Source organism: Ranitomeya imitator, chromosome 4, assembly GCF_032444005.1.
Source record: "Ranitomeya imitator isolate aRanImi1 chromosome 4, aRanImi1.pri, whole genome shotgun sequence".
NCBI lineage: Eukaryota > Metazoa > Chordata > Amphibia > Anura > Dendrobatidae > Ranitomeya > Ranitomeya imitator.
The window spans coordinates 39,742,243-39,765,862 of record NC_091285.1 but is presented as its reverse complement, the minus strand read 5'-3'; the positions used below and the strand labels follow the sequence as shown (position 1 = coordinate 39,765,862).

Below are 23,620 nucleotides of genomic sequence, written 5' to 3'. Positions count from 1 at the left end.
GGCGAACTCAGTCGAGGGGTTCAAGAGAGGCCTGGATGTCTTCCTGGAGCAGAACAATATTGTATCATACAATTATTAGGTTCTGTAGAAGGACGTAGATCTGGGTATTTATTATGATGGAATATAGGCTGAACTGGATGGACAAATGTCTTTTTTCGGCCTTACTAACTATGTTACTATGTTACTATCGTAGCAGTCAATCACGCACTAAAGGTGGATGACGATTCTAATTCCGCTCCGGAACACGCGGTCTCCTTTTCCAGAACCAAGCGTTCTCACAAATCTTTTGCCTCTCATCCAGCCTTCCTGGATATTGTCAGGCGTCACAGGGAGCGCCCAGACAAGCGCTTCACGGGAAAGAAGGACTTGGTTTCCAAGTATCCCTTCTCAGCTGATCTCGTGAAAGACTGGACGGATCCCCCTACGGTAGATCCGCCGGTCTCGCGCCTGGCTTCTAAGACTCTTCTCTCAGTCCCGGAGGGCGCTTCAATTAAGAGCCCCACCGAACGCCAGATAGACTCTCTAGCTCGCTCTGTGTACGAAGCCTCTGGCTCGTCCCTGTCTCCCTCCTTCGCCGCGGCTTGGGTGTCCAAGGCTATGGTTTCCTGGGCGGATGCCCTAGCGAAATCCATTAATGAGCAGGATCTCCCCTCTGAGATGGCGGACCTGGCTAAGCAGCTAGCCATGGCCAGTGATTATGTTATGTTCGCATCTCTCGACGCGGCAAATTGCGCTGCTTCGGCGGCTTCCAACGCCATCGCTATTAGACGGGCCCTTTGGCTCAGAGATTGGCGTGCAGATTCTTCCTCTAAAAAATCCCTGATTTCTCTCCCTTTTCAAAGCGGGCGTCTTTTCGGCGAAAAGCTTGACCAGCTTATTTCCGACGCCACAGGGGGAAAGAGCAAGTTTCTTCCCCAACAGAGGCCCAAGGCGGCTTTCCAGCGCCAGCCTTATTTTCGTTTTCGGCCTTTTCGTACCAACTCTGCCTGGTCCAATCCCTCTGGCCTTCCCAGATCGGACCGCTCCGCCCGCGCAGACAGAGACGCTCGTCCATCCTTCAGACCTAATCCCTCCTGGCGCGGAAAACCGAGGCAGCCCCGAACCAGAGGTTCGAGACCCCCCAGATTCCCTTCTCAATGACTCGGGAACGGCGCCAGTCGATACCAGAAGAGTAGGCGGTCGTCTACTCCTTTTTCAGCAAGCCTGGCTCTCCGTCGTTCACGACGAATGGGTCAGAGATCTGGTATCATCTGGCTACAAGATAGAGTTCTCCTCTCCCCCTCCAACTCGGTTCTTCCCCTCTCGTCTTCCCAGTTCGGGAGCTCAGTCTCGCGCCCTTCTTTGCGCCATCCACTCCCTCCGCCAGAGCGGGCTCATCGTGCCGGTCCCGGAACACGAGAGGTTCAGAGGCTTCTACTCAAACCTCTTCGTCGTGCCAAAGAAGGATGGGACAGTTCGTCCCATTTTGGATCTGAAGCTCCTGAACAGGTGCGTGAGAGTCTGGCACTTCAGGATGGAATCGCTCAGATCGGTCATCTCCTCCATGGAAAGAGGGGAATTTTTAGCCTCGATAGACATCAAGGATGCCTATCTTCACATCCCGATTTTCCCGCCTCATCAGAGGTTCCTCCGCTTTGCCATTCGAGAAGACCATTTCCAGTTCACGGCCTTACCCTTCGGTCTCGCCACGGTGCCCAGGGTGTTCACCAAGGTCATGGCGGCTGTCATGGCCATTCTTCACTCTCGAGGAGTCGTCGTATTACCTTACTTTAGACAATCTCCTCATAAAAGGCCCGTCTTTTCAGGCCTGCGAGTCAAGCGTCCACATTACCCTGGATTCGCTTTCGCGCCTGGGCTGGCTGATCAACTTAGACAAGTCATCTCCCGTTCCTTCCCGTCGGATTTCCTTTCTGGGAATGATCCTGGACACTTCAAGGGGGCTGGTTTTGCTTCCTCGGTCCAAGGTCCAAGCGCTCCAACAGGGAGTCCGTACACTCTGCCATTCTCGCCCGCGAACCATTCGGTTCGCCATGAAGATCCTGGGAAAGATGGTTGCGGCAATCGAAGCTGTTCCCTTCGCTCAACTCCATCTCCGCCCTTTGCAACAGGCTCTGCTGGACAACTGGGACAGGAGTCTCTTTTCTCTCGACCTCCCTTGTCCTCTGTCCCCACAGGTCAGACATTCTCTCATTTGGTGGACCCTGGGACCGTCTCTTCGCCAGGGGAAGTCCTTCCTCCCGATCCGCTGGTTAGTGGTAACCACCGACGCCAGTCTTCTGGGCTGGGGGGCGGTGTTTCTTCACCACTCGGCCCAGGGCCGTTGGACTGTTCGGGAATCCAGTCTCCCCATCAACATTCTGGAGATTCGTGCTATCAGACTTGCTCTGATTCACTTCCACGCTCTGCTCGCGGGTCACCCAGTACGAGTCCAATCGGACAACGTCACGGCGGTGGCTTACATCAACCACCAGGGGGGTACCCGCAGCAGGGCGGCAATGAGGGAAGTCTCCCTCATCCTTCGTTGGGCCGAGACCAACCACTCCATTATCTCGGCGGTGCACATTCCGGGAGTCGAGAACTGGGCGGCGGACTTCCTGAGCCGCCAGGGCCTTGCCTCGGGGGAGTGGGAACTTCACCCAGAGGCTTTTCACCAGATCTGTCTTCGCTGGGGGACCCCGGACGTGGATCTGATGGCGTCCAGATGGAACGCCAAAGTCCACAACTTCATTGCTCGATCTCGGGAACCCCAGGCCATAGGAGTGGACGCGCTGATTTCTCCGTGGCATCATTTTCAGCTCCCATATGTGTTTCCTCCTCTTCCCTTACTGCCGAAGGTCATCCGAAAGATCAGGACGGAGGGAGTTCCGGTCATTCTGGTCGCCCCAGACTGGCCTCGTCGCGCGTGGTACGCGGAACTCGTCCAGCTCGTAGCCGACGTCCCCTTGCGGTTGCCAGACCGCCCAGACCTACTTCGCCAAGGACCGATCTACCATCAGAGCTCAGGGGCCCTACGTTTAACGGCGTGGCTGTTGAAACCTGGATTCTAGCTCGTGCTGGTTTCTCTCAGCAGGTCATCCCCACCATGCTAAGTGCTCGCAAGGCGTCTTCTGCCTCTATCTACCACCGCGTCTGGAAGACCTTCTTCTCCTGGTGCAGGCTCCGAGGGCACCCTCCGCTCAGGTTCTCCATCCCTTGTATCCTGAATTTCCTTCAGTCCGGTCTGGATTCCGGTTTGGCCCTGAGCTCTCTTAAAGGTCAGATCTCAGCCTTATCCGTGCTGTTCCAGCGTAGGATCGCCACCAACCTTCAGGTCAAGACTTTCATTCAGGGAGTCTCCCATGTTGTTCCTCCCTACAGGATGCCGTTGGAGACCTGGGATCTCAACTTGGTCTTGGGGGTTCTCCAGGAACCGCCGTTCGAACGCCTTCAAGACGTTCCGCTCTCTGTTCTCTCTTGGAAGGTTGCCTTCCTGGTAGCGGTGACGTCCATCAGAAGGGTTTCAGAGCTCGCCGCTCTATCCTGCCGGGCACCTTTCCTTGCCTTTCATCAGGACAAGGTAGTCCTACGTCCTTCTCCCGCGTTTCTTCCGAAGGTGGTCTCAGCTTTCCACCTTAACGAGGACATCATTCTTCCCTCCTTTTGTCCGCAGCCCAAACATAGGGTCGAGAAAGCTCTCCATACTCTGGACGTGGTACGGGCCCTCAGGAGGTACATCTCCAGAACGGCGCACTTCAGAAAATTGGACGCCCTTTTCGTGCTCCCGGAGGGTCACAGAAAGGGTTTGGCTGCGTCTAAATCCACGATAGCCAGATGGATCCGATCTGCTATCCAGGAATCCTATCGGGTCAGGGGCAGTCCTATCCCGGCGGGGATTAGAGCTCACTCCACTCGGTCGTTGGGTGCTTCCTGGGCCATCCGGCACCAGGCATCAGCGGAGCAGGTTTGCAAGGCCGCGACGTGGTCCAGCCTACATACGTTCACGAAGCATTACAATGTTCACATCCAATCCTCTGCGGACGCGGCCCTTGGCAGGCGTATCCTGCAAGCGGCCGTTGCGCACCTGTAGTCAGACGGTACATGGAGTTATTATGGTTGTATTGTTTCCCTCCCAGGGACTGCTTTGGGACGTCCCATGGTCCTGTGTCCCCCAATGAGGCGAAGGAGAAATAGGGATTTTTGTGTGTACTCACCGTAAAATCCTTTTCTCCGAGCCACTCATTGGGGGACACAGCACCCACCCTGGTAGCCTTACGGCTAGTTATCTTTTTTAGTCTTTGACTGTTGTTTGACATGTTATGTTCCAATGTTTTTTTGATATATTGTTCTCATTATCCTACTGCTTTTGCACTTAACTGGGTCTCTGGATGCCAGCATGAGGGTGTATACTGCAGGGGAGGAGCTAACCCTTTTTTGTCTCAGCTTAGTGTCAGCCTCCTAGTGACAGCAGCATAACCCATGGTGCTGTGTCCCCCAATGAGTGGCTCGGAGAAAAGGATTTTACGGTGAGTACACACAAAAATCCCTATTTTTCATTGCGTTTTAGTATGGGGAGATTACAACTAAACCATTTTCATTTTTATTTTTTTTTTACGGTTTTCCTAGCCTTGTCCTGTTGTAAAAACCCCAGGTCTAACCAGAGGCACCCCATCACCTAAGACGTCTGCACCGATCCCGGCACGTGTTGCGGATTCAGATGCCGACTCTGAAAGCAGCGATTCCTCCGACTCGGAAGAAAATGTGGTACTTTAAGTCACTAGTTTTTTCATTTTTTCAATCTAATGCATCTCTTTTGTGTCCACAGCTCCCATGCAGAGCTATGCGTTTACATACTCCAAACAAGCAGGATCAGAATACTGTAGTTGAGGGGGGGGGGGGGTTGTCCATTGATTTGGAAACGTCCTGGTCTGTATAGAAGCTGCAGACAGAATTGAAGATTATTCATTTGCGATTTTTTTTTCGCTAACTTTTTTTAAAATTGTAAACTAACAGTTTTAAGTTATTCAAGTGCCTCCACTTTTGCCGTTAAGATTTCACTTTTTTGTATGTTTAGGGACTGAAAGACCAGGCAAGCCAGACAAAAATCACTGCAAACCGTTCATCTTCAGTAGTGAAGACTGAAGTGGATGAGAAGACGGTCGCACAATCTAAGCCATCCCAAGACAGCTCCGAGACCAGCGAGTCAGAGGACGAGAAGCCTCAGGTATGTCGTATTTGCTGTAGTTCTCCTTATGTAACAGAGTCCATAACTTAATAGCTTTGATTCGACGTCCCCCTCCTTACAGCTTTCTGTAGCTACGCCGCAACAAAGAAAGACAGCACTTGGAGCTACGCCGCAACAAAGAAAGACAGCACTTGGAGCTACGCCGCAACAAATAAAGCCAACACTTGCAGCTACACCGCAACAAATAAAGCCAACACTTGCAGCTACACCGCAACAAATAAAGCCAACACTTGCAGCTAAGGGGATGCAAGGAATTCCTGCAGTTGCAAGATCTGATGAAAGCAGCTCAGAAGAAACTGAAGATAGCGATGAGCCTGGAAAATCCGTAAGTCCGAAGGATGGCATAAAGCTCGCCATAACCTTTCATCCAGTTTGCTCATCTTCCTTGGGCAGAGGTTAATCTATTCCACTCTCGGGCGTCCCCCTTGTAGGTATCTGGTTACCCTATGCCAAGTGCTGATTTTAGAGCAGATCTCGACACTTGACTGCTCGCAGCGTTAGAAAGGCAGATAAGAAGCAAAATGAACCAGACCTTTCCATAAAAATAAAACAAACCATTTGAGGAACAGTTTACATCGGAAGGTCTCAAAATTTGTTGTGCTTTGGTGGAACAGGAATAAAATATATGCCGGCAAATGTTGCAGGCCAGGAAAGATCTATGATCAGTCCTAGTAAACCTACCTGAAAGATGATTACAGTATTACGCTTGTAAGTTTTGTTTTTATTTATTTTTTTGTTTCGTTAATTGAAGGTACCCACTCCAGCATTATCAGCCAGAAATCTAAAGTCCATATCTAAATCTACAGCTTTGACCCCAGCATCTCAAATCAGCGTTGCTGCAGTGAGAAGTCCTGCCAAGATGGCGGCTGATGAGAGCAGCGAGGACTCTGACAGTGACGATGAGGTAACTCTGCAGCTAGTTAATTTTCTCAAACAATATGGCAGACATTGCAGTGAGTTGCTGGTTTTATTACAGCTAAGCGAAAAGCAACTGCATTTATATCTGTGAAGGAGCTGGAGAGTGATTTGTTTTTAAGTGTAATTTGTCTTAAAAGGTTGTCCGGGACATTTAACATTGATGCCGTATCCTAAAGATAAGTCATCAATGTCTGATCGTGGGGGTGCGACATCCGCGCCCTCCACTGCCAATTGGCTGTTTCCTTTGTTGGCCGGAATTGCTCAGTTTTGAAGCTGCACAGCACAACTTTGTGAACTGTGTAGTTCACGGCCGCAGGGCTATAACGTCAACTGAGTTGTACAGCTCCATAGCTGAGCAGCTCTGGTCGATACTGGCAACAACTGATCGGCAGTCTCCCAACTGATCAGACGTTGATGACCTATTCTATTGATTGGCCATCGATGTTAATGTCCGGCCAACACCTTTAAGTGTAACTTGCGATTCAGTGAAGAGGTATTTGGGAATCCTGCATCAAATACCTGTGAACATTTCTACCTAACTCATTAATTTAATTGCATGTTCTTATTTTACTTGTTTTTTTCCTACAGGTCACAAGTCTCTTCTCTTACTTTAGCTATATTTGTGTTAACGGTTAGCTACATTGTGTTTAAGGATACATTCTGAGGTATAGGTATACTCACAAAGGGTTACTAAAAGGAACAGTTGAATAGCTGATTACAGGTAGGAAGAGGCTTATAAGGAGGAGACGTTTGAGGGGTTCTACTCAAACCTATTTATGGTCCTGAAGAAGGATGGAACAGTGACGCCCATCCTGGACCTAAAACTCCTAAACAAATTTGTCAAGGTTCGGCACTTCAGGATGCAGTCCCTCTGCTCTGTCATCTCCTCAATGGAGAAGGGGGAGTTCCTAGCATACATCGACATCTGGGATGCTTACCTTCACATCCCGATCTTTCCCCCTCACCAGAAGTTCCTGCGCTTCACTGTCCGAGAGGAACATTTCCAGTTCACAACCTTGTCCTTCAGCCTCGCCACCACCCCCAGAGTGTTCACGAAGGTCATGGCGGCCGTCTTGTCCATTTTGCACTCTTGAGGCATGGTCATGTTGCCATACCTAGATGACCATCTAATCAAGGGACTGTCCTTCCAGGCCTGCGTGGAGTGCGTGTGTATCACTATGGGTACTTTCTCGCCTGGGCTGGATGATAAACTTAAGCAAGTCTTCCCCCGTTCTATCTCAGCAAATATTCTTTTTAAGTATGACCGTGGACACTTCTCGAGGGTTGGTGATTCTCCCTCAAGACAAGATCTTAGCCCTTCAAGCAGGGAGCCTGGGCACTTTGTCGTCCTTATCCTCACTCCATCCGCTTCGGCATGGGGGTCCTGGGCAAGATGGTGGAGGCAATGGAAGCTGTTTCCTTCACCCAGCTACACCTCCGCCCTCTGCAGCATGAGCTTCTGGCAGCCTGGAGCAGGAATCCGTTTTCCCTCGACAGACGGTGCCGTTTGTCCCCACGGGTTAAGCAGGTGCTCAGGTGGTGTACGTTGCAGTCTTCCCTCATCAGGGGAAATCCTTTTATCCCAGTTCATTTGCTGGTGGTCACTACCGACGCCAGCCTCCTCGGCTGGGGAGCTGTCTTCCATCACTGCCCAGGAGCGTTGGTCACCTCAGGAATCGCACCATCCGATCAACGTCCTGGAGATTCGGGTGATTCGGTTGTCCCTGCGCCGTTTCCATCTACTGGCGGGTCGCCCCATCCTAGTTCAATCGGACTCCTGATGTAGATCTGATGGCATCAAGACTAAACGCCAAGGTGCCAGAGTTCAAATCTTGGTCCCGGCTTCCAGAAGCCATCGGGACAGACGCACTGGTTCTTCTGTGGTGTCCGTTTCATCTTTCATATGTGCTTCCCCCACTTCCGTTACTCCGGAGGGTCATCAGGAAGATCAAGGCGGAGGGGGGGTACCAGTTATCCTGGTTGCTCCAGGCTGGCCACTCCGGGCGTGGTATGCAGAGTTTGTGCAACTTGTCGTCGACGTCCCCTGTCGACTCCCAGATCGTCTAGACTTACTCTCCCAGGGCCCGATTTGCCACCAGAACTCAGGCCCTGTGTTTAACGGCATGGCCATTGAATCCTGGGTCCTTAAACCAAGCTGGGTCCTTAAACCAAGCTGGGTTCTCCAAAGAAGTAGTTTCCACCATGATTAGAGCTCGGAAGCCTGTATCGGTGCGCATCTATCACCGCACCTGGAAAACTTTTTTCGCATGGTGTAGAGACTGCGGTCATCCTCTTGTCTTCTCCATCCCCACCATATTGGAGTTTCTTCTTCAGTCCAGTCTGGGCTCAGGTCTAGATCTTGGGTCCCTCAAAGGTCAAGTTTCCGCTTTATCTGTTTTGTTCCAGGGCAGGATCACTTCCAAGCCGCAGGTGAAGACTTTCATTCAGGGGGTCTCCCACGTGGTACGTCCCTACAGAATGCCCTTGGATGCCTAGGATCTTAACTTTGTCCTGGGTGTTCTACAGGAAACTCCTTTTGAACTACTGCGGGACGTGTTGCTAACCCACCTTTCATGGAAGGTCGCTTTTCTTGTCGCTGTGATGTCATTCAGGCGGGTTTCAGAGCTGGCCACTCTGTCCTGTCGAGCTCCTTTTATAATTTTCCACCAGAACAAGGTTGTTCTCAGGCCGTCCCCGTCCTTGCCCAAAGTGGTCTCCTCCTTTCACCTTAATGAGGACATTGTCCTGCCCTCGTTTTGCCCAGCTCCTGTACACAAGGTTGAAGGGGCTCTTCACATTCTGGGTCTGCTGAGAGCTCTGAGGAGTTACGTCTCATGGATGGCGCCTTTCCGTCAGACACACATCGTTCGTGCTTCCTGAAGGTCACAGGAAGGGACTAGCCACTTCAAACTATACAATAGCCAGGTGGATACGCTCGGTTGTTCACCATGCTTACCGTGTCAAGGGCAAGCCTTTCCCAGTAGGGATTAAGGCACACTCCTCTCAGTCGGTGGGTACTTCTTGGGCCATTCGGCACCAGGCGTCGGTGGAACAGGTTTGTAAAGCTGCGACTTGGTCCAGTCTGCACACATTTTTGAAGCATTGCAATATTCACACTCAGGCTTCAGCAGATGTGGGCCTGGGCAGACGGATCCTGCAGGTGGCGGTAGCGCATCTCTAGACAGTTGGTACTTGTGTCTATACCTATCGTTCCCGGCCGCACCAACACCATTTGAGTAAACAGACCTGGCAGCGGTAAAGGAGAAGGTCTCTGATTCATGCCTCCAGTGTTTCTGGCAGCATGAACCTCTTGATGGGTTCCCTTTAACCCCTTCATGACCCAGCCCATTTTGACCTTAATGACCTGGCCATTTTTTGCAATTCTGACCAGTGTCCCTTTAAGAGGGAATAACTCAGGAACGCTTCAACGGATCCTAGCGATTCTGAGATTGTTTTTTCGTGACATATTGGGCTTCATGTTAGTAGTAAATTTAGGTCAATAATTTTTGCGTTTTTGTGAAAAAATCAGAAATTTGGCAAAATTTTCAAATTTTGAATTTTTATTCTGTTAAACCAGAGAGTTATGTGACACAAAATAGTTAATAAATAACACTACCCACATGTCTACATCAGCACAATTTTGGAAACACATTTTTTTTTTTTTTTATAGGAAGTTATAAGGGTTAAAATTTGACCAGCAATTACTCATTTTTACAACAAAATTTACAAAACTGCAGGGGGAGTGGACAGAAAGACGGAGGGGAGCGGAGGATAGCAGAAGACAGGACGGGGGCGGTGGATCGGTGGCAGGGGCAGATCGCGGTCTCCAGCCATGGCCGATGATATTGCAGCATCAGCCATGGCTGGATTGTAATATTTCACAAATTTTCATTGGTGAATTATTACCATTGCTCTGATTGAAAGTGAAACGTCACTTTCAACAGCCAATCAGAGCGATCGTAGCCACGGGGGGGGGGGGGGGGCACGAAGCCACCCCCTGGGCTGAAGTACCACTCCCCCTGTCCCTGCAGGTCGGGTGAAATTAGTTAACCCTTTCACCCGATCTGCAGGGGCACGATCATTCTGTGACACAGCATATGCGTCACAGGTCGGATTGACACCGACTTTCATGACGCATACACTGTCACAGGTCGGGAAGGGGTTAATGGGCCAAATCTTTATCATACACGTGATGAAGCATTGATATATTTCGGTTTCTTATTTTCTAAAGCAGTTTCCCAAGAAGTGATAATATTTATTATAAAATATATTGTATCCTTATTATGATATATTTCCTTTTATTTCTATATATTGTCTTTTTTGCACTGTTTTTCTGATTCCGCGGTCCCTTCAGTATCTCTGTAGAATCACTGCCAGCTCCTCAGGCTACCCTGCCTTAGTGCGTGTTATTTTAGCCTGGATGCTTTGTTTCTGAGCAATGAATCCGAGAGGGAAACTAAGCGGGTATTATCTGTGTATGAAGTAGAATTGAACCTGGGATTGCTAGTTTTGCAGTTGCCTATTCTTAACCAATGGTGTAACTATCGTAGGTTGAAGTTTTGGCACAGATTCCTGTTAACCCAACGGTCAAAAAAGGAAAAAGCGCTTTGGCCCAAACACCAACACCATCCAAATTGGGGATTTTGAAGTCTGCAGGTAAAACTCCTGTTGCAATGGCACAAGCGACTGCAAAGGTGTCGAGCAAATCCCCTGAAAAGGACTCCTACAAAAAGGTAGCTGCTAAGGTACTTGCTTTTTGCTCTGATCAGGTTGATAGTGGTTTGTGGTCTTATAACTTTTTCTACCGTATTTGCCCTTATAGGTTTGTGTACAGCTTTGCATCATTTTTACTAATTTGCTTATTTAATGTAAAGTTGAGCAGCCTTCTAAATAGTCTTTCTTAAAACTACCATTTTGCTTCTAATGAATGTCTAGAAGTCCTTTTATCTAGCTTTGTGATATGCAAAAATTGTTAGACTGATACTTAGTGGTTACTTTTAGTTAAAATAAGAAAATTTTTGGACTCGCCATAAAATTCCTTTATTGGGGAACACCGGAAACCAAGGGTGATTGCTGCTGCCAATAGGTGGCTGAAAATAAGAATTACACTTGGTCTTCTATCCTGCAGATTACATCCCCTTGCAGACACCGTACTAAACTAGTTAGTGAGGAAGCAGTAGAAGCTGTACAACTACTAAGAACGGTACAGTAGAACAGAGTAAAGTCCTAGACCACAATGGAAATAACACATCCCAAAGGGACATTGGAGCTCTGCCACCCCATCAAAGGTTACGAGAAATGGATTTTATGGCAAGTATAAAAATCCTCTTCTCTCGGTCGCTTCATTGAGAGGGACACAGGAAACCATGAGATGTCCCAAGGTTGGGGATCAGATGAACACCAAGGTGTAAAGAAAGAGCCTGAGGGATCGGATTTACTGTAAACCAGGTGATTACCGTTTGCTCTTCCACCCAGACTTGCGTCAGTCAACTCTAAAGATATGAGCTCTAACAATTTGAGAACTTGTGGATGGAGGACCAGGTCACGGCCTACAGAACTGCAGAACAAAAGCTTAATGAGGAATGGTTCAGGAAGTTCCCACCACCTGGGTGGAGTGAGTCTTAATTCCTGGGGGAGGCATTCTATCCTTAGCCAGATACACTTTCAGAATGCTAGAACGACATATCCAGTGAGCAATGGAAACCTTAAAGATCTTGTAGAGATCTTCCTGGAAGGACAAACTGGAGTCTGAACATCTGAATGAAGCAATCACCGACAGACGCACTGCTCTGACCATGTCCAACGTGCTTAAAAATTATTCAGTCAGATGAGAAAAGAGAGACGAACAGAAGGAAGGTAGAACGCTTTCCTGATTAGGGTTGAAAATTTACCTTACGGATAAAAGAATGTATTCTAGAAAGACAAGGAACGGAGAGCTTACAGGAGAGAGCCACCAGCTGGAAAATGGTCTAATGGAAGTATTGGCTACCAGGAGAGCAACCTAACAGGAGCGCAAGAGTGAGGAGATGTGAGCCATATCCTGAAGGAAAGAGCTGATTTAGGGACCTGGAAGCCAGATGCTTCTAAAAAGGAGTCGTCTGGCCAGAAAACTTTTCATATAGTGAGCTGAGACACGGGCTCAAAACCCATCTGCAAGAAAGCGAGAAGGGCATAGCGGTAACATGGAGAGATACACGCCAACTAATAAAGGCCTTCCAACTACGAAGATGGGAAATTGACAAGAAGGGGCCTCAGTGCTCTAATCAGAATGATCGGAAAAAACTGTAGACTTTAGAAATCCAGCTTCAACAACCATGCCGTTAAAGTGAGCGACCATGAATATCTGTGTAGGAAGGCACCCTGGGAAGTGATCCGGATGATCCAGTAGTTTCCATGGACCAACTGAGAGGAGATTGATTACTTAAGCGTACCAGGATCTTCTGGGGCCATGCAGATGACTGGAATTCCTTCCGACTTGATTTTATTGAGCAATTTCGTTGAGTCTGAATGGCATGAGGTCAACGTCTGAAATCGCAACCACCAGAAACAAATCTGGCTGATGACATTTCTGTGAAGAGAACACCTCCCACCAAAAGCCCTTTTTTGGCTTAGGAAATCTATGGCCTAGTAACTGTTCACTGTGGATATATGGACCACTGAGATTGCGGAAATTCTTAATTCTGCTGATTCTGGTTGGTGTTATGCCATGGCGGTGGCATCGTCAAACATTATGTTGAATGTGGCCTGAGCAGAACAGTTGTCAGCTGTAAACGGGACAAAGCAGAAATACGGACTGCATCGGGAAATGATCCTGCCATCCAGACGCGAGGATTCGGCCTGACCCTTGGCAGACTATACTCGCCATCTTTTGTATCAGGACCACAGAGAGGCCCGTTTCCCTATCTAGAGGAAAAAAGAGAAAGATTAGAAAAATTATACCAGCGGCTTCTTGGTGTGCGCCTCCTGGTGGCAGCAACACACCCCTATGGTTTCCTGTGTACCCCAATGACACCCATTGAGAGAGTTATTTGTTATTAACCCTTAAACAACTGTATCCCAATGGATAGGAAATCTGGAAGAGTATGCATAAGATATACCTCATATTGTGGGTGAAAAAAAGATGGGTATGATTTCTACCTGATGTTTTCTTTAGCAAATACTTAAATCCCCCTGTTATTCCTCCTGGAACTGTCAAGACAAAGACCCCATCCAGTTAGTGCTGACACCATCAGATTCATCCAATGTTGTTTGCCGAAAAATGGGAGTATGTGCTCCCGATGTTGAGTCTGGTTTAGATCTGCTGTATTATCAGAGTATGACTACCGGCTACGTGGGTGTAACCTGGTGTGTACTTGTCCTAATGGCCTTTAAAAGTTATTTCTATATTTTACTTATTCCACAGGGAAGAATGGAGAGTGTCCTATCAAGTCAGAAGACGGTGAAGAAAACTGCTGCCAAAGTCTCAGAAGATGGTAAGTAATAGTCACCATGTGTGCAACTTCTAGAAAACGATTGCGTTTTTAAGTCCCCTATTAGGATTTTAAAAAAATAAATAAGTAGAAAAACACCCCAGCATATATGGTACAACGGCCGAAATGGTGAATACCCTTTTTTTTTAAAAAAAATATATATAATTTTTTTATACTTTAGAAAACCATTTTAAGTTTTTTGTTTCTTCATTACTGTTCTGTCCCACCAAATACCTACAAGCCATTTTAACCACATTGATAGCCGGAGATGCTCAAAACAAAAATCCCAGAATTTTTTTTTTTTCTTCAAAAAACTTTTAAATATACTAGAATTTCCCATTAAACAATATAACTTGTCCTGTGTTAAAAAAAAATAAAAAATAAAAAAAAAATACCCTCTTATGGGTATGGTATTTAAAGTTGTGGCTTTGGAAGGCAAGTAGGAAAAAACTGGAAAAAAAAAAGCTGCAGCTAAGGACACTGAGCACATAAAGAATTAATATCTCAAAGCAAAATTTCTCCTTCGCCTCATTGGGGGACACAGGACCATGGGTTATGCTGCTGTCACTAGGAGGCTGACACTAAGCTGAGACAAAAAAGGGTTAGCTCCTCCCCTGCAGTATACACCCTCATGCTGGCTTCCAGAGACCCAGTTTAAGCTTAGTGTCCGTAGGAGGCACGCTGATTTTTAACCCCTATGGGTTTTTTTCTTTTTCTTTTTTCTTTTATCTATTCCGGACGAAGGGGGCGACGGATTCTTCTAAGGTCCGATCTCCCCCGAATCAACAACAGGCGAGCACGGGAGTTTCACCTCACCGTATCCTCTCCTGCGACGTGGGAGCCACTGCCTGAGCTGTCCTTTTTTGGGCGACGGTTTCTCCCCTAATGGGCCCCGATCTCCCCTTTTGTTATACAGACGAGCACTGGTGTTCTTACCTCCAGTATCCTCCTCTGCAGCCAGGCCTTTTTATTGCCGGACATCTGCCCTGTCCACCAGGTCCTACCCTCGGCTGTACAGTGGCTTTATCCCCGTGGCGTCCGTGCAGACCACACTGCATCACCAATGTGACTTGTGACTCAGGTGGTGGACGGTTCCTCTCCACCCCCCATCTGGGGCCGGTGGATAGAGGCTTCCCAACCCCTGCACCGTTCCTATTGCATGGCACACCCCTCCATATCAGGGTAAGTGCCAGGTGGGGGGATTGTGGGGGGGGTCGCCAGCGGTCAGGAGGGCTCCTCATCCCTGGGACACCATCTGCAGGCTGTTTCCGTCATTGGGCGGTGTCCCCGTCTTTTTCCGGCGCTTGCGACCGCGCGCCGGGCCGAGGCCGCAAATTTAGCCCCCGGCTTCGGCCTAGCCGCTGGTCGCCGCCGTTAAGCTCCGCCCACTCCGACGCGTCACAGCGGCGCCGCCTCCCCGCTCCTGGCGCTTCTCGCAGCCGCCGAGATCTCTCCCCTGATCTCGGCGGCCATCTTGGTCACTCTCCTCAGCGCTGCAGCTCCTGCCTGTCGCATCTCCGGTGTGTCAGTGGCCACGTGCAGCCGGCTTCCTCTTCTCAGAGAGGAATTCTCAGCAGTTCGTCTCTCCTGGATAGCGGGACACAGGACCGGGGTAAGGAGACTTCCTTAGCTCCCCTCTGCAGCGCCGCCCTCTCTTCCCAGTTCGGGAGGACTTGGTTACACTATATAGACCCTGTAATTTTTTCTGCATTAGAATCATGTCGCAGTCAAGGTCTAAAAAATCCTCTAAGGTGCATACAACCTTTTTTTCTGCGTGTACCACCTGCCAGGCCCCACTACCCAGGCCCCAAAGCTCTCCCCTCTGCCCTGCCTGCGATGCCCCATGTGCCCAGGAGCCCTCCACCGCCACCGACCCTGGTGTACCTAGCCCCCCCCCGTGGGTCGCCTCGCTTTCACAGTCCGTGGATTTTTTAGCTAACGCCATCAAATCCATTCAAAATCCTCCCGGGGAACGAGGCAATCCGTTACAGGTTTTAAGAGATCCCTCCATAGCAGGGGAATCGTCGGCCAGCAGGGGCCGCTCTCCTCTTAAGGAGGCACGGTCGTCCAGAAAACGGACCCGTACTACCTCTCCTGAGCGTTCACCCCGCCATTCAGACTCTGGCAGCTCCACCTCTCGTTCTCCCTCTTTGGGGGCTCGCAGCGTTCAAGACTCTGAACATGAGTCCGAGATATCTTTGGACCCGGAGGCTCCGGAGTTCAGAGCCACGGTTGACTCCCTCATTGTAGCAGTCAATCACGCACTGAAGGTGGATGACGATTCTAATTCCGCACCGGAACACGCGGTCTCCTTTTCCAGAACCAAGCGTTCTCACAAATCTTTTGCCTCTCATCCAGCCTTCCTGGATATAGTCAGGCGTCACAGGGAGCGCCCAGACAAGCGCTTCACGGGAAAGAAGGACTTGGTTTCCAAGTATCCCTTCTCAGCTGATCTCGTGAAAGACTGGACGGATCCCCCTACTGTAGATCCGCCGGTCTCGCGCCTGGCCTCTAAGACTCTTCTCTCAGTTCCGGAGGGCGCTTCAATTAAGAGCCCCACCGAACGCCAGATAGACTCTCTAGCTCGCTCTGTGTACGAAGCCTCTGGCTCGTCCCTGTCTCCCTCCTTCGCCGCGGCTTGGGTGTCCAAGGCTATGGTTTCCTGGGCGGATGCCCTAGCGAAATCCATTAATGAGCAGGATCTCCCCTCTGAAATGGCGGACCTGGCTAAGCAGCTAGCCATGGCCAGTGATTATGTTATGTTCGCATCTCTCGACGCGGCGAATTGCGCAGCTTCGGCGGCTTCCAACGCCATCGCTATTCGAGGGGCCCTTTGGCTCAGAGATTGGCGCGCAGATTCTTCCTCTAAGAAATCCCTGATTTCTCTCCCTTTTCAAAGCGGGCGTTTTTTTGGCGAAAAGCTTGACCAGCTTATTTCCGACGCCACAGGGGGAAAGAGCAAGTTTCTTCCCCAACAGAGGCCCAAGGCAGCTTTCCAGCGCCAGCCTTATTTTCGTTTTCGGCCCTTTCGTACCAGCTCTGCCTGGTCCAATCCCTCCGGCCTTCCCAGATCGGACCGTTCCGCCCGCGCAGACAGAGACGCTCGTCCATCCTTCAGACCTAATCCTTCCTGGCGCGGAAAACCGAGGCAGCCCAGAACCAGAGGTTCGAGACCCCCCAGATTCCCTTCACAATGACTCGGGAACGGCGCCAGCCGATACCAGCAGAGTAGGCGGTCGTCTACTCCTTTTTCAGCAAGCCTGGCTCTCCGTCGTAAACGACGAGTGGGTCAGGGATCTGGTATCATCTGGCTACAAGATAGAGTTCTCCTCTCCCCCTCCAACTCGGTTCTTCCCCTCTCGTCTTCCCAGTTCGGGAGCTCAGTCTCGCGCCCTCCTTTGCGCCATCCACTCCCTCCGCCAGAGCGGGGTCATCGTGCCGGTCCCGGAACACGAGAGGTTCAGAGGCTTCTACTCAAACCTCTTCGTCGTGCCAAAGAAGGACGGGACAGTGCGTCCCATTTTGGATCTGAAGCTCCTGAACAAGTGCGTGAGAGTCCGGCACTTCAGGATGGAATCGCTCAGATCAGTCATCTCTTCCATGGAAAGAGGGGAATTCTTGGCCTCGATAGACATCAAGGATGCCTATCTTCACATCCCGATTTTCCCGCCTCATCAGAGGTTCCTCCGCTTTGCCATTCGGGAGGACCACTTCCAGTTCACGGCCTTACCCTTCGGTCTCGCCACGGCGCCCAGGGTGTTCACCAAGGTCATGGCGGCTGTCATGGCCATTCTTCACTCTCGAGGAGTCGTCGTGCTACCTTACTTAGACGATCTCCTCATAAAGGGCCCGTCTTTTCAGGCCTGCGAGTCAAGCGTCCACATTACCCTGGATTCTCTTTCGCGCCTGGGCTGGCTGATCAACTTGGACAAGTCATCTTCCGTTCCTTCCCGTCAGATCTCCTTTCTGGGTATGATCCTGGACACCTCAAGGGGGCTGGTTTTGCTTCCTCGGTCCAAGGTCCAAGCGCTCCAACAGGGAGTCCGTTCACTCTGCCATTCTCGCCCGCGAACCATTCGGTTCGCCATGAAGATCCTGGGGAAGATTGTTGCGGCAATCGAAGCCGTTCCCTTTGCTCAACTCCATCTCCGCCCCTTGCAACAGGCTCTGCTGGACAACTGGGACAGGAGTCTCTTTTCTCTCGACCTCCCTTGTCCTCTGTCCCCAAGGGTCAGACATTCTCTCATTTGGTGGACCCTGGGACCATCTCTTCTCCAGGGGAAGTCCTTCCTTCCGATCCGCTGGTTAATGGTGACCACCGACGCCAGTCGTCTTGGCTGGGGGGCGGTGTTTCTTCACCACTCGGCCCAGGGCCGTTGGACTGTTCGGGAATCCAGTCTCCCCATCAACATTCTGGAGATTCGTGCTATCAGACTTGCTCTGAGTCACTTCCACGCTCTGCTCGCGGGTCACCCTATAAGAGTCCAATCGGACAACGTCACGGCGGTGGCTTACATCAACCACCAGGGGGGTACCCGCAGCAGGGCGGCGATGAGGGAAGTCTCCCTCATCCTTCGTTGGGCCGAGACCAACCACTCCATCATCTCGGCGGTGCACATTCCGGGAGTCGAGAACTGGGCGGCGGACTTCCTGAGCCGCCAGGGCCTTGCCTCGGGGGAGTGGGAACTTCACCCAGAGGCTTTTCACCAGATCTGTCTTCGCTGGGGGACCCCGGACGTGGATCTGATGGCGTCCAGATGGAACGCCAAAGTCCACAACTTCATTGCTCGATCTCGGGATCCCCAGGCCATAGGAGTGGACGCGCTGATCTCTCCGTGGCACCATTTTCGGCTCCCATACGTGTTCCCTCCCCTTCCCTTACTGCCGAAGGTCATCCGAAAGATCAGGATGGAGGGAGTTCCGGTCATTCTGGTCGCCCCAGACTGGCCTCGTCGCGCGTGGTACGCGGAACTCGTCCAGCTCGTAGCCGACGTCCCCTTGCGGTTGCCAGACCGCCCAGACCTACTTCGCCAAGGACCGATCTACCATCAGAGCTCAGGGGCCCTACGTTTAACGGCGTGGCTGTTGAAACCTGGATTCTAGCTCGCGCTGGTTTCTCTCAGCAGGTCATTCCCACCATGCTAAGTGCTCGCAAGGCGTCTTCTGCCTCTATCTACCACCGTGTCTGGAAAACCTTCTTCTCTTGGTGCAGGCTCCGAGGGCACCCTCCGCTCAGGTTCTCCATCCCTTGTATCCTGAATTTCCTTCAGTCTGGTCTGGATTCTGGTTTGGCCCTGAGCTCTCTTAAAGGCCAGATCTCAGCCTTATCCGTGCTGTTCCAGCGTAGGATCGCCACCAACCTTCAGGTCAAGACTTTCATTCAGGGAGTCTCCCATGTTGTTCCTCCCTACAGGATGCCGTTGGAGACCTGGGATCTCAACTTGGTCCTGGGGGTTCTCCAGGAACCTCCGTTCGAACCCCTTCAAGAGGTTCCGCTCTCTGTCCTCTCTTGGAAGGTCGCCTTCCTGGTAGCGGTGACGTCCATCAGAAGGGTTTCAGAGCTCGCCGCTCTATCCTGCCGGGCACCTTTCCTTTGCCTTTCATCAGGACAAGGTAGTCCTACGTCCTTCTCCGGCGTTTCTTCCCAAGGTGGTCTCTTCTTTCCACCTTAACGAGGACATCATTCTTCCCTCCTTTTGTCCGCAGCCCAAACATAGGGTCGAGAAGGCTCTCCATACTCTGGACGTGGTAAGGGCCCTCAGGAGGTACATTTCCAGAACGGCTCACTTCAGAAAATCGGACGCCCTTTTCGTGCTCCCGGAGGGTCACAGAAAGGGTTTGGCTGCGTCAAAATCCACTATAGCCAGATGGATCCGATCTGCTATCCAGGAATCCTATCGGGTCAGGGGCAGTCCTATCCCGGCGGGGATTAGAGCTCACTCCACTCGGTCGATGGGTGCTTCCTGGGCCATCCGGCACCAGGCATCAGCGGAGCAGGTTTGCAAGGCCGCAACGTGGTCCAGCCTGCATACCTTCACAAAGCATTACAACGTTCACACCCAATCCTCTGCGGACGCGGCCCTTGGCAGGTGTATCCTGCAGGCGGCCGTTGCGCATTTGTAGTCTGATGGTACACAGAGTTACTTGGTTGTATTGTTTCCCTCCCAGGGACTGCTTTGGGACGTCCCATGGTCCTGTGTCCCCCAATGAGGCGAAGGAGAAATAGGGATTTTTGTGTGTACTCACCGTAAAATCCTTTTCTCCGAGCCACTCATTGGGGGACACAGCACCCACCCTGATAGCCTTACGGCTTGTTATCTTTTTTAGTCTTTGACTGTTGTTTGACATGTTATGTTCCAATGTTTTTTTGATATATTGTTCTCATTATCCTACTGCTTTTGCACTTAACTGGGTCTCTGGAAGCCAGCATGAGGGTGTATACTGCAGGGGAGGAGCTAACCCTTTTTTGTCTCAGCTTAGTGTCAGCCTCCTAGTGACAGCAGCATAACCCATGGTCCTGTGTCCCCCAATGAGTGGCTCGGAGAAAAGGATTTTACGGTGAGTACACACAAAAATCCCTATTTTCAAGTGATGGCAAAATTAAAAAAGATGAATATGGACTGTAAGCTCACGGGTTAAGTGCTTGTCTTTTCCCAGTACCTGGAACAGCTGGTGTCTTTGCGGATGATGCAAGTGAGCCAGAAAACTCTGAGGTATGTGTCGCTAAGTGCTCTTCTCTATATTGGTGCTAATTAGTGATGAGGAAATGTGCTGCATGCTCGAAAAATACGTTCGAGTCCCCGCGGCTCCATGTCTCGCGGCTGTTCGATGGCCACAATACATGCAGGGATTTCCTAACAAATAGGCAAGACATGGAGCCGCGGGGACTCGGATTATATTTTTCAAGCACGCTGAAGACGCTCGGTTAGCACCCGAGCATGGTGGACAACACCTTATCCCAGCACATTCGCTCATCACAATTTCTAATCATTGCACATTGTCCTAAAGGTACCGTCACACATAACGATATCGTTAACGATATCGTTGCTTTTTGTGACGTAGCAACGATATCTTCAAGGAAATCGTTGTGTGACAGCGACCAACAATCAGGCCCCTGCTGGGAGATCGTTGGTCGCTGAGGAAAGTCCAGAACTTTATTTCGTCACTGGACTTCCCGCTGACATCGCTGGATCGTCGTGTGTGACACCGATCCAGCGATGTCTTCACTGGTAACCAGGGTAAACATCGGGTTACTAAGCGCAGGGCCGGCGCTTTCCTTACCTTCAGCAGTCTGTTCCCGGCGCTGTGCTTCTCTGCACTCCTCCTGCATCCTGTGTCAGTGCTGCTCTGCTTTCCGGCTGACCGTGCAGAGGAAAGCAGAGCGCCGGAGGACAGACAGCTGAAGTATTTTTTAACGTTTACGCTGGTAACCAGGGTAAACATCGGGTTACTAAGCGCGGCCCTGCACTTAGTAACCCGATGTTTACCCTGGTTACCGGGGACCTCGGGATCGTTGGTCGCTGGAGAGCTGTCTGTGTGACAGCTCTCCAGCGACCAAACAGCGACGCTGCAGCGATCGACATCGTTGTCGGTATCGCTGCAGCGTCGATTAGTGTGATGGTACCCTAAGCACTTCCTGATTTATTTTTTTAGAGTCTTCTACAAGCCACACCTAAAAAACGAAAGCTGTTCTTAGAGAAAAAAGACAAGACCACTCCAGCTAATGAGAGTACCGAAATGACAAGTGGGAAGAAGTCCAAAGTTAAAACACAGCTGGAAGCAAAGCCGACTCCACCTGCTCCGATCACCCCAGCAGGTTAGTGTAATTGTGATTGCGGAATCCAACGCTTAATTGTAAATGCCGTTGAAAGGATTTTCTGAGGTTTTTGTAAAATTTGAGTAAAGAGTATATAGCCAGATCTGTCACTTGTTAAATACCTGGTAAAAATCCCTGAGCTCTCCCGATACTGCCACTCTCTTCCGTTTTTTGTGCTGTATCACTCCATTGCAGAGATAGACACATTTGTTGTTTTTGGAGCCTTCATCCTTCCCTCCCTGATGCCACCAATCACAGTTCAGTAGCTGCTGAGCTTTGATTGATAGTGTCTGGGAGGGAGGAGTGAAAGTCTCTTAAGAAACCTCTCGTTGCAGCACAAGTAGAGATTTCAAATATTGAGCTTCAGAAGAAACAAGTGTGGCTATCTCCGCAGTGGAGCAATACACAGCACAAAACGGAAGAATGGCAGAATCAGGGGAGCTCATGAATTTAGCTACAAAATATTTAATTACTTTGTTTTAGCGCAAACAGGTCCTATTTAAGTGGTCCAATTTGGAAATGGTGGGCATCTATTGTTACGTTTGTACTGTTCACTTGCAAAACTCATCTATCACCACTATCTTTGTGATCTTTTGTATCTCGGGAGGATTTCAATTTAACATAAAGACAAGCTGTGGAAAAGTTTCCATGACGTCTAAACCAATTTTACCCCCAAAAATTGTTTTGTTTTTTTTTGTTTCGTTTAACCTCTGTTTTACTTCTTTTCTTTCTCTAAAAGGTCTGTTGGACTCTGAAGAAGAGACGGTTTTGGCCCTTTTGGAAGGAAGAAGCCCCAAAAAGGCAAGATTGAAGAAAAATTCAAAGAGCGGGGATGTAGCAGCTGCGCCAGTGACCGTCCAGGATAGTAGTGTCCTTGAGAGAAGTCTCCCCCGACATGTCACCTCCTTCCCTTCGGAAGATGAAGATTTTATTATAAAATCCCCTGCTGTCCCAGAACTCGGTCAGTTGTCTGCAAAGAAAAGTAGCAAAAAGCGGACGAGCGCCTCTCAGGACAGTTTGTGCGAAGAAAAAGATAAAAAGGCTAAGAAAGCAAAGAAGGAGGAGAAGCTGATGGCAGCTGATGTTGCAGAAGAGACCACCAGCCCTATTCCCTCCAAAAAGGAGAAATCCGAAAAGAAAAGTGAGTGACTGCTAAGTTGGTCTGAGCATACATGTGCCGATCATTGGGTTACACATGGGCGAGCTGCACTCGGAAGGCTTTTGAAAAGGGGGGTTTTCTCAAATCTGCTATGCAGGAGCGCACCCGCTCCCCTTAGCGATGGGCTGTGCGCTACTGATGGACAGTTTGGACCAATGGAATGGTCAAATACTGCTTGCCTAAATTGTGGGTTCCCCATTCTGCTGGGCTGCCATATCGATGAACAGCCTTTGCCAAATAAAAGATAGAAAAGAAAAACGGAAAGGGGTAACTGTTTGCAAGTATGTCTAAGTAAGCAGTAAGTTGAACCTTGAAGAACTGGTGCACTCCTCGCAAGGGTACCAATTCTTTAGTACAGGGAATAAATGCTTAACCCCTTAGTGACGGAGCCAAATTTTTGAAATCTGACCAGTGTCATTTTATGTGGTATTAACTCTGGAACGCTTAACAAATCCAAGTGATTTTGAGTTTTTTTCGTGACACATTATACTTTATGATAATGATAAATTTAGGTCGGTATGTTTTGTGTTTATTTTTAATAAATATCAGAAATTTGAGAAAAATGTTAAAAAATTATCAATTTTCAAACTTTGAATGATTATCCCTTTAATTCAGAGAGTCATACCGCAGCAAGACTTTAATAAATAACATTTCCCTCATGCCTGATTTACATCAGCACCATTTATAAAATGTTATTTTATTTTGTTAGCATTTTAGGAGGTTTAAAAATGTAGCAGTAGTTTTTCATTTTTTCAAGGAAATTTACTAAATGTATTTTTTTAGGGACCTATCCATGTTTGAAGTGACTTTAGGGGTCCCATATATTGGGAAACCCCCAAAAGTTATACCATTTTAAAAACCGCACCCCCTGGCATATTGGAAACTGCTGTCAGGTAGTTTATTAACCCTTCATGTGCTTTTCAGGAATTAATGCAAAGTAGCATGACAGAAATGAAAATTTGTATTTTTATCACATAAATGCCTCTATCTTCTGAACAGATTACTACAGCCGTCAGACTCTAAAGCCGCTATTTGGT

General features: G+C 49.5%; 1 protein-coding gene across 6 annotated transcripts in view; it reads left to right on the top strand.

Moving 5' to 3' along the window:
• TCOF1 (treacle ribosome biogenesis factor 1) overlaps positions 1-23,620 on the top strand; it is an 87,078-nt gene that overhangs the window by 50,456 nt on the left and 13,002 nt on the right. For 5 of the 6 annotated variants that reach the window (XM_069763570.1, XM_069763573.1, XM_069763572.1 and 2 more), the window contains exons 17-25: positions 4,603-4,740; positions 5,051-5,200; positions 5,283-5,546; positions 5,973-6,125; positions 10,690-10,884; positions 13,542-13,611; positions 20,266-20,321; positions 21,262-21,424; positions 22,164-22,565. In XM_069763570.1, the coding sequence (XP_069619671.1) occupies positions 4,603-4,740; positions 5,051-5,200; positions 5,283-5,546; positions 5,973-6,125; positions 10,690-10,884; positions 13,542-13,611; positions 20,266-20,321; positions 21,262-21,424; positions 22,164-22,565 (1,591 nt within the window). The remainder of the gene's footprint in view (positions 1-4,602; positions 4,741-5,050; positions 5,201-5,282; positions 5,547-5,972; positions 6,126-10,689; positions 10,885-13,541; positions 13,612-20,265; positions 20,322-21,261; positions 21,425-22,163; positions 22,566-23,620) is intronic. The other variant, XM_069763574.1, reaches the window with a different exon arrangement.